Genomic DNA, 11794 nt, shown 5'->3' on the forward strand with positions numbered 1-11794 from the left:
TTTGTGCCACGGAAAGCACTAGAAATGCAAAGCAGTCTGCTCATCACACAGCATCACGAGGAGTCGGGCTGAGATGAAACTATAGGAAAACGTCTGGCTCTCAGACACTCAGTAATAAGCTGACAGCTGTAGAAAATGGAGGCTTTCCCTTGGCTTGCTGCTGTTTCTCTCTTTGCAGTCTCATAACGGTAACGTTCCCCTGTCCGTGAAAACTACCCAGGCGTTTCTTTGTGTGAAAAAGGAAAGGTTGTGAAATGCGAAAGGCGGTTGAACAAATCAGGTACAATTGCTGCAGGACCAGCGAAAAGAGTATATTATTATCCCTTCTATTGTATGTACTCTAACACCTTGGCTAAAGGACACCTCCGCTTTAAAAGACCACCTCACAATTCAGGCTACTATATTACAGTCTCAAATGTTTAGCCCCTTCAGAGTTCAGGCCACCCCTGTATTCAGTGTTAACCCTTTGCAGTCCTATGCCGGACCAGGTCCGACGTTACAATTTTCCCTTTCCAGTCCGATGTCAGTCCCTGTCAGATAGAAGTAAAGCAGGGGTCCAGTCGTTTTTTTCTCCGGAAAAAGCAGAGACAATCTTTCAATTAAAACAGCGCGTGTAAAATAAACAGCGCGTGTGAAAATAAATTGGACCTGGCGTGCCTGACAAGTGCTGAATAAATGGACCGCAAAGGAACAAGGCTAGGGTTGTCCCTGTTTTTGCTGGTTTTGATGAAAGGGTCCAGGGATTTCAATATGCCTTCCCTAAAATATTCTAGTTTGTAATCTTGTCCCGGTTTTCAATCTGATGCTTCCACATGCATGTAGGTTCCTACAGGAACACCGCAATGCCAGGAGAGCAAGCTGAGCACAAGCTAGATCAGGGATGTCCAATCACGATCCTGGAGGGCCACCCCACTGCAATTTCATTGGTCCAATTAAACAATTTAGAACAGAGTTAAGAGTCAACTTTGGCCACTCCTGAGTTAGATAAATCAACATTGCTGCAAAAGACACACAATATTAATTGGTTGTCAATACTACAGTAGTAATATTATCAATGTTACCTATTGGGTGAATATAGGATTTCTAAAGAGAGTTTAAACTTATACTTGTCCTGTTTTTTTTTTTTTTTTTTTTTTTAACCTGAGAATTGCCAAATCTAATTAAGGCCACCATCTCCTGTCCCAGAATTATTTGAAATGATTTCTCTATGAACCCCAACGTGCTGTAAATGTCCTCTGTGTCTGCAACACAGTGAAGCTTTTGATTTAGATTTGTTCTTTAGATCAGTTTGCCTAAAATGCAATTTTAAAAAATAACGTCTAACCATTAAATTAAACTAAGAGCCATTTTATATAATGAAAATTCTAACGTATTCATTTGAAGCAAAATATTCTCCTTTGTAGCCAAAATTTGGCTGCTCTGTGTATTTGCAAGTACAATGTGTTAAGTTAACTAAGGCTTTTACAAAGATTTACAATATTTGTATGTGTCTCACAATACCACAAATATTTTCAATACCCTATACTTTAGCCATAACAATCCCATAATTATTCTAATCTAAAAGTAGTCTTGCCTTGAGTGCAGTGCTATTCACTGTGCCTGTTCAAATTATCGGAACTGAAAAAAAAACTAATTTCACAACAGGAAATTCTGTAAAAACATTCTCGACTTGATAAGGGGAACTCTTTTCACACTGTCCTGTGGCTGTTTATATGATTTCCTGCAGAAACACGTACATGTGAATTAAACGAGATCGTCAGCTAGTCAAGGCTGCAGGGAGAGTGAAGCACTTTCTGCAAACAGCCTTCACTCCCAACAAGCATCGCTTCTCCCAGGCAGTGTTAGAACTCCCAAATATCAGAGTATCCTCTGAACGCCTCGTTTGTATATTCTGTTTCTTACCCCCCTTGTGAAGGGGGAGAACTCGACAGAAAATGATCAGTTCTGAATGTGAAAAATCAATTTGTTATTTTTTTTTTTTTTGTCTCTGTTTATTCGTGAAATATCTGTGTTTAATTGTTAAAAATACCTATTTCTTATCTTGAAAAAAACAGCCCTAGATATAATAAAATGTAAAGAAATAACAAATACAAAATTATAATGTAAAGATGAAATAAAGGCAGTGAACATCCAGGTTAACCCAACCCAATACTTTATGTGCAGGACAGTAAACCATGACCAGGGGACGCACTTGAGATTTAAGACAGAGGGAAGGAGACAATTCTTCACATAGAGACTGGTGTGAGGGGATGAAATGGTCTAACTAGTCATGATGTTGAGGCAGAACCACTTGGATCTTTTAAGACACGACTTGACAAGGTTCTGAGATCACCGCACTGCTAGGAACCGGGTGAGCTTAAACAGGCCAAATGGCTTTGCCTCTTTTGGAAATGTTCTTATCTCGTAAAATGTGATTTTGTTAAACTGTAAACAACTATTTACATTGATGGTTGAAATGCAGAAAAGACACAGCTGCAATAAACATGCCACAGAGAGCAGGTTCCACAGAACTACTGTGGGTGGATTGAATGACAGTGGAAAGTCAGTGCAAAGTACAAACAAACAGGGTTCCAAATTCATGGCAAATGAAGCACAGCCACCATTCCAGACAGGCAAGGGCCCACATGCAAAAAGCTCTGACCAGCTGATGGGAGCGCAATGACAAATCTGCACAAACTGCAGGCATAACTCCAGCTATCAATACTCAGAAGCCAGCATTTGACAGGGGAAGAAAAGATTTTGTAACAAACACCACACTGATATCAAATATCATAAGAACATAAAAAAGAACGAAGAGGCCATTCAGCCCATCCATGTTCATTCCCAATACAGCAGCTGATTGATCTCAAAACTTTGTCAAATTGGTTCTTAAAGGATCCCAGTGATTCTGCCTCAACAACATGACTAGGACTAGCAACATTAAAGTGTGAAGAAGAGTCTCCTTCAGCAACATGACTAGGTAACCCATTCCATCCCCTCACCACTCTCTGTGTGAAGAAGAGTCTCCTTCAACAACATGACTAGGCAGCCCATTCCATCCCCTCACCACTCTCTGTGTGAAGAAGAGTCTCCTTCATCAACATGACTAGGCAGCCCATTCCATCCCCTCACCACTCGTTGTGTGAAGAAGAGTCTCCTTCAACAACATGACTAGGCAGCCCATTCCATCCCCTCACCACTCTCTGTGTGAAGAAGAGTCATGACTAGGTAACCCATTCCATCCCCTCACCACTCTCTGTGTGAAGAAGAGTCTCCTTCAACAACATGACTAGGCAGCCCATTCCATCCCCTCACCACTCTCTGTGTGAAGAAGAGTCTCCTTCATCAACATGACTAGGTAACCCATTCCATCCCCTCACCACTCTCTTCAACAACATGACTGTGACCACTCTCTGTGAAGAGTCTCCTTCAACAACATGACTAGGGCAGCCCATTCCATCCCCTCACCACTCTCTGTGTGAAGAAGAGTCTCCTTCAACAACATGACTAGGCAGCCCATTCCATCTAGGTAGCTCACCACCCTCTCTCTGTGTGAAGAAGAGTCTCCTTCAACAACATGACTAGGCAGCCCATTCCATCCCCTCACCACTCTCTGTGTGAAGAAGAGTCTCCTTCATCAACATGACTAGGCAGCCCATTCCATCCCCTCACCACTCTCTGTGTGAAGAAGAGTCTCCTTCAACAACATGACTAGGCAGCCCATTCCATCCCCTCACCACTCTCTGTGTGAAGAAGAGTCTCCTTCAACAACATGACTAGGCAGCCCATTCCATCCCCTCATCATTCTCTGTGTGAAGAACTGTCTCTTACCTCCTGTGTCTATCTCTGCTTCATTTCCATCAGTGCTAAGTGGATGCAGACTGATAGTAGGAGGCATTTCTTTATTCTGCAATCAGTTGCGCTCTCATGGAAACTTCTCCAGCCAGCATTAAAGTGTGGAAGTTTTTTGCTGCTGTTCTGATAACACTGGTTGATCGAAACTTGTTAGCTGAAAAGTGTCCACCACAGCATTGCAATGTATTGAAATGAGCTGCTGCCACTTCAGAACAGATGCTTCCACACAGTGACTCAGCCACCCAGAGTGGAAAAAGAGACCAAGGTTCAGAGAAAGACCTCTGCTGGGAGCAGGTCCACCTGGTGCTTTATAGACATGAATCTCATGGTGATCTCCCAGGCACAGAGTTTCTGCTGAACCAGCAGTCACTAGGTACTGGGATAACACCTCACAAACTCACAGCCACTACAATGCACAAGGCAAAGTGAGGAACCACAGATTATTAATGGCCTCATCACTTTTCTGTTCATGATATTGAAGATGCAATGTTATATGCATTGTCTTTTTATGAGGTTTGTACTGTGCAAGAAGCGATTCTACCACTAGGGCTGTGTTCAAAGGGGTTTGAAGGCTTCAGGAAATCAAATATAGTTTGTATCCTTCAGGTCCATTATTGAAGAAATACAGGCAACTCCTAGACACCATTTCTAGTCTGATGTGATCATGAGTACAAACGTAGTTGAAGCAGATAGGAAACAGGGCACCAAGCATGTAAATGGAGCCCATTAACTCTGTTATAATGAGACTAGCATGCTGCATGTTTAATTAGGTGAGCAGGGCAAAGTGCTATAGGATGGGCTTCTTGAACGACTTTAACATCATCGTGTTGTCAAGCTTCCATTCAATTTAGACAGCAGGATATTAATAAATCCTTACAGAATTCGAACGTACCTGAACAGGATCTCAAACCAGATCGCATGTGAGTGGCCTTGACCTCATTTTCACTGCATTAAGAAATTCTTGTTAGCAGGATGCCTCTTGCAAGCTAGACCTTTGGCAGCTTTCCCCCTATTTTTATCATTTTTTAATGGCACAAAAATGGGTTTGAATCCAGCCTACCAATTACACTTTTTTTAAATTGTTCTGCTATGGGTTTAAAATTAGAAAAAATAATCAGTTCATTTTGTGCTTGTGTACCGAGGGTAGGTGAAAAAGATTTTCTCTTGAATCTTAGCCCCACCCCCATGCTTACAGAAGAGACTAATGAAACCACAGATCTTGCCTTCCACCCTCTCTACCTGCCCCCACTCCTCCCCTCTCTCTCTCTACAGAACTGTGCATCGCCATGGCAATTGAAAAGCAATGGTAATAACAATAAAAGTGTTGCATGCTAGAATACAATCACTGAACTGGAAGCAGGCCTGTTAATAAAAAGCCAAGGCATTGTAGCAGATGCAGCACTGTCAGCAACAAGGCAGTGCAGGAGACAAGTAGAAAGGAAAACGGAATGCTTGATTATATTAATCCTGAAAAGGAATAGACAAACGTAATGCTAGCCACTATTTCAAGTGCAGGACCAAAAGACAGTTGGAAATAAGAAGGACTAAGGACAGGGTACTGTAGGAAACACTGTGCATAGCCACGCTGCCGTTGCTGTGTCACTAAGCTCCTTCACGACGACATCAAGATCTGCTATCAGCTACCAGGAGCTGGACGAGCATTCGTTCGTAACAGTTTCTCACTTCTTATGCTTGCTTCCCTCCCTGCATGGATAAGCTCTTGCCTGAGCTTATCCACATTTTGTAAAAATAAATAATGGCAGAATTTGATTGCCAGGTAATTGAGTATTACTTGTGCATCAGACAGCTGAGATGTGAGGTTTGTATATATTATTACACTAATATATACTGTATATATTATTTGTATATCATTCTCTATCAGTTCCGACTCCCCTTTACTTTCTGTGGTAGCTGACATTCCCCAATTCATTCAGCTGTTTATTACTGATAAAATTCATATAATACCAAAACAGTGCATATGAATGTTTGAATAACAAATATTACAAATGTTTTTAGTTTTTAGGTTTTTTTTAAGTAATGTAAAATATGACTCCAGTACTGTACATTGTATTGTACTGCATAATCTGTGTGGAATTGTGGAATTAATTTATTTCAAATCAGTGAAGCAGGGCAGAGAGAGAGAGAGAGAGAGAGAGAGAGAGAGAGAGAGAGAGAGAGAGAGAGAGAGAGAGAGAGAGAGAGAGACTCCTGTCGGAAAGGTTAAGGATTGCTCCGTGTGCACAGGGCTGGCTCAGACCTCGCTGACAGACGCTTGGCCCGTACTCCGAAGTGACAATCAAGCCGGGTGTTTAGTTTCTTGCCTTAGTTTCACAACCCTCTCTCCCTCCCAGTAACTTTTTCAAGCCCTGGTTTTGTTTACTGAACAAGTCAAAATAAGCACGTTTTCACGTGTTTTTTTTTTCTATATTAAGAAGCATGTTTATCATTTTGTAGCAACAATAAAATATAGAAATAATCCCACAACAGACTGAACAAAAAAGCCACTTATAAATATAAAAACAGCGTGTTTCAATTTAGCAATGCAGTGGCACAGTACTTAATTAACCGTATCCTTGCACACATTTTAATGTGCACGGATTTAGCACTGTTTTTATTAACGAGACTCCTCTTACGGTTTCCATTTGGATTATCTTGACAGCATTTCCCGTACTTGATTTCTAGGCTAGAGTATACGACCCCTCTAGAAGGAGAGTTATGTACAGCCACGAACCGCTGTTTTTATTTATTTAGGTATGTTCCTAAAATATACATTTTTGAAACAGCACAACATTCACTTCAAAAGTCTGCAATGCATTGAGTATATCTGAAGACAGTAAGTACAGTAACATACACGGATAGCAGCAGTCTTTCGTCCCCATCATGTACTATGGGCACACAAATCAAATTGTACACGCTGTTAATTTTTGATGTATTTCCTTATTATTCTGACACGATTTAACAATACCGGCTGTTTAATTTGAAGTTTGAAACCATAAAGATTGTTTTGGATAACGGTACTGGGTTGCATTCCATAGTGATATGTAACATGTTGCATCTGCAGCATTTAAAACATGTACAGTATAATGCAAGATGATATGCAGTACCACAAACATCTAGTCTGAAATGCACTGCTATTGTTAGAAAGGTCATTTTAAATAATAAGCAAGCCTCGCATCCACCTATGACATTTCGAGAGCTGTACTGTACACCGAAGCTGCTCTGCAAAAAAGGCTTTCACAAAGAGAAGCGACACGATGCGATGCAATGCAATTAAACACATATTCCATTTTGCAACAACAGGAGACAGTTGACCTGAGCTAGACCAACAGGGAGGACCATAAACCCAAACTTCTTACACCCGTCCACAGTATACAGTAAAAAAAACAAAACAAAACAAAAAAACACCCTTGTGATATTTCTTATGGAATGCATTTTCATAATACAACCCGTTATTAATGATGCCACTCAAATATATAGCGTTAACAAGCGGTCATAATACAAACACATCTGCACAACAATGTTATACGGTCCAGGCACCTACATCCGACGAATGCTGCACGGGTAACTAAAATACATTGGTAACAAAAAGCGTTTAATCAAACAGAGTAAAAAAAATAATGCACACACACACACACACACACACACACACACACATTCCAATAAAATAATGTGCATTCCACCATTGTTATAATTTGTGCATGCATGCATTAAAAATAAATCATAATTCTAGCTACAGTGCAACACAGTGCTCAATAAAAGCCGGCTCGAGTGAAGAATTACATTGTCACTTTCCTTACAATATTTCACAGCTTTTATTAATGCACTAAATCTGTGTTACTGATACTTTTGCAAAGCATTACAATGCCAGGTATTTGTAAAACCTTCTAAAAATTCTGACAATTGCAACCGTAGAAAATGTATTTACTTACGATTTCAGAGGGTTTTGAATGACTGTGGCCATTTTGATACAGTATAATACAATGTAACACTGCAGATCGCGGTATAGTACATGTAATATACCAGCAATTTTCAATTTCATTCATTCTCTGGGGCTGCGGCTAGATAAATCGGCCAATCAGAAGCCGAGAGAGCGGACCTGCTCCCCGACGCATCATGGGGATTGATGTTTTTCATTAAAGTCTTGTCCTTTTTAGAAAAAGGACAATGAACTAAAACTCCCAGCGCGCATCGCATTTAACAGTAGAAGGGTCCCGCCTATGACTTCTACCAGTTTGCCCCAAAATCTACTGTAATGAACAGGGTGGCCGTAGGTGTTGTCAATCACGGGAGAGACCTGTTTAAAACCGTTCGGAACATCTGGTGACGAGTTTCTCGGATACGCTTTGATTATAGGTAAGATTGTAGTCAGATGTGCGATCGTTTTTAGACACGATTGTATTGCACTGTTAATGTTGTTTTGTTTGGTATTTGCATTACAGACTTTGAAGCAAGTCAGCTGCTCCTGAAAGACCGGCATACCTGCTAAATCAGGTCGCCGCAATACTGGGACCTTGATTCACAAAGCTACTCCCGAGTTATTTACAGAATGTTTTTAAAACCTGAAATGTATTAATAAAACAAAGTGTTCATGAAATATCATGAACCTTCTCTAAAAAAGAAAGAAATACATTTTTTGTACATTTCCAGAAAGTGTTATATATACATATACAGGCATATTGTGAAATCAGACATTTTTCAAAACGCCTAAAACGTTCAGTCAATTCGCAAAATGACTGATTTTATGAGCACTGTTTTAGTGAGTCACTTCACGAAATGTCTAAAAGCTGAAGGCATTTCGTGAAATGACCTGCATTAAGGGCAATCTGCTACACCTTTTGACTGATTAAAGGTTAATTAAAAGAGTGAGGCGAATCTGTCATTTTTGTGTTAGCGTTGATTACATGAATTTTTAAAATGTCAACTTTTCAGAATTACTGCATTTCTTGTGGTTTATAATAAGAGATGATTATAATGAGAGACGCATCTCTGATGGTGTAAGGGCTCAGTTTGGACAGCCAGAACTTTATAGTCCCAAACTACACTGAATGTGTCTCTTATACCAGAAGGTTCTTAAGGAGCCTCTCTCACAGCACATACATATTTTATGCAGTAAACCTCAACAAAAGAACGTCATAATAATACAAATATTTTAGCACAAAATATTTTAATTAGTTATTTTATGCATTATTGTGAGAACAACTTTAGTTGTTACTGGATACAACAAATGCAGCAAAAACGTGGGAGAAATGAGACACCTGTGTCAGCCTGTAATTACATATATTGATTTACACTATGTTAATTATATTGTATTTGCACTATGTTTTATTATAATATATGTTACAGCCAAAGTCCGATGTCGGCTATGTTACAGGCTTGTTTTGCCCCATTCACCCCCTTAGACACCTTGCTCACTTAATATTGAGTTATCCCTAGATAGGGTATCGTCTCCTCTTTGCAAAAACACTTTAAGATTTTAGTGAGCAAGCCGTACCCCACAAGCAGCAGCACTCCAAAATGTAGCCCTTTATAACCAATACAGAACACATAGGAGCACGTCTTTGGATGCCCCAGGTACCCCCTTAGACGGCTTGCTCACTAAATATTGAGGTATCCGTAGATATGTTATCATCTTTGGAAAAACACTTAAGATTTTACTAAGCAAACCAACGCCTCGTGCTACAGAGCTTGACGCCTCGGTGCTTCGGCCCTGTCGACGCTCCAGAGCTAAGCACCCCGACTGCAATGCCGACTTTCCACCCATGCATGTCCTGCAGGAGGAAATTAGCTCCGCAGGACAAGCACACCCTGTGTGTGAGGTGCCTGGGCATTGAGCATGGCTCTGCCACGTCGCAGATTCCCTGGAAGCGGTAAAATCCTCTTGGCAACACCCGGTCTCAGCTCCCAGCGTGTCCAAGAGAGCAGCCGCACATGCCTCCATGGAGGGAGCGGAGGCAGTAGGGTTGGCACAGTTCCCTCCGGTGGACTGCCCCATAGCTGCCCTAGTGCGAGCCTCCCCCTGTGGGAAGCCTGTCCAAAGATCCTGGTTGCCCTAACGGCCAATGCAGAATCACAGAAGCTCACCTGAAAAACCCTTCCCAAACCTCTAGCTTCGGAGCTACGCGCAGAGAGGAGCTTTACAGAGAAGTGGCCAAGTATGTGATACCAAAGGAGGAATACAGTGCGACTATTGAGATCAAAAAGGCAAGCCAAGATCCCAACTCAAAGTCAAGACATGCCTGCTATCAGTTTGCAAAGTATTGATTTTAATTTTAATGTGATATTACTGTATGCAGTGTGGAGTAGTGGTTAGGGCTCTGGACTCCTGAGCTGGTTCAAATCTCAGGTGGGACAAGGCTGCTAAAGGTACTTTAACCAGTAAAAACCCAACTGTGTAAATGTGTACCAGAATTTGTATGTAAAATAACTCATTGTAAGTTGCTTTGGAAAAAAGTGTGAATTAAATAAATAATTATAAATTATAATTGTCCAATTATGCTGCAACATTACCATTTAGTTACTTTATATTTCCCTCTTTGAAAGTGTGAGATTCTACTGTGGGGTGACATTGAGAAGCTGATCAAGAAGGGACAGACTAAAGTTCTGTGTGAACACTGAAGACACATATGACGTCATCAAGAGAGCACACATTGCTACAGGCCATGGTGGTCCTGATCGTATCATAAAACACATCAGTGAAATATGAGAACATCACAAGAGAGGCTATTCAACTCTTCATATCCTTCTGTCTGCAGTGCCAGAAAAAGAGGAAGCACCTGTGACAGATCTAGTGACGCTTGGTGTTAGATCTCCCTCACGACAGGAGAGGGTACTAGATAAAGGGAGCAGAGTATCCTGGACTAAGAGGCATCACACTTCCTGTGGGTAGGTGGAAGTCAGATGGCTAGAAAAGGGGTGGATCCATTTCTAAGGATTTGGGGCTCCACCAATCCACTCTCAGACAGATAGTCTACAAATGGAGAACGTTGAAGACCGCAGTCAGTCTACCCAGGAGCAGTCGTTCTAGCAAAATCTCTCCAAAAACAAACTGCAAAATCATCAAGGAAGTCACAAAGAACTCCAGAGTAACATCCAAGGATCTGCAGGCCACTCTCGCCTTGGCTAATGTGAGTGTTCATGACTCAACTATCAGAAAAAGACTGAACAAGAATGGTGTTCATGGAAGGATAGCCAGGAGGAAACCACTGCTCTCTAAAAAGAACATTGCCGCCCGTCTGAAGTTTGTCAAAGAGCACAAAGATGATCCACAAGACTTCTGGAACAATGTTCTCTGGACAGATGAGTCAAAGGATAGAACTTTTTGGCCTCAATGAGAAACATTATGTTTTGCGAAAACCAAACACTGCGTTCAAACAGAAGAACCTCATTCCAACCGTCAAGCATGGTGGTGGGAGTGTGATGGTTTGGGGCTGCTTTGCTGCTTCAGGACCTGGATGGCTTGTCATCATTGACACAACCATGAATTCTGCATTGCATCAGAAGATTCTAGAGGAGAATGTCAGGCCCTCTGTCCGTGAGCTGAAGCTGAACCGAATGTAGGTCATGCAGCAAGAGAATGATCCTAAACATACAAGCAGATCTACAAAAGAATGGCTGCAGAAGAAGAAATTCTGCATTTTAAAATGGCCTAGTCAAAGTCTGGCCCTAAATCCTATTGAAATGTTGTGGCAGGACCTGAAGCGAGCTGCCCATGCAAGGAAGCCCTCAAATGTCACCGAGTTGACACAGTTCTGTAAGGACGAATGAGCCAGAATTCCTCAAAACCGATGTGAGAGACTGATCAACAGTTCCAGGAAACGCTTAGCTGAAGTCATTGCTGCTCAAGGGGGTGCCACCAGTTACTGAATCTAAAGGTTCACATATTTTTTCACACGTGGATATTGAATGTTGAATCATTTGTGGATAAATAAATGTTGAAAAAGTATCATGTTTTTGTGTCATT

General features: G+C 41.3%; 1 protein-coding gene across 1 annotated transcript in view; it reads right to left on the reverse strand.

Moving 5' to 3' along the window:
* dpf1 (D4, zinc and double PHD fingers family 1) overlaps positions 1 to 7873 on the reverse strand; it is a 31167-nt gene extending 23294 nt beyond the window's left edge. Inside the window, exon 1 of the mRNA XM_041236270.1 lies at positions 7764 to 7873. Coding sequence (XP_041092204.1) covers positions 7764 to 7873 — 110 coding nt within the window. The remainder of the gene's footprint in view (positions 1 to 7763) is intronic.
* Positions 7874 to 11794: the final 3921 nt, after the last annotated feature.

Source organism: Polyodon spathula, chromosome 40 (assembly GCF_017654505.1).
Source record: "Polyodon spathula isolate WHYD16114869_AA chromosome 40, ASM1765450v1, whole genome shotgun sequence".
Taxonomy (NCBI): domain Eukaryota; kingdom Metazoa; phylum Chordata; class Actinopteri; order Acipenseriformes; family Polyodontidae; genus Polyodon; species Polyodon spathula.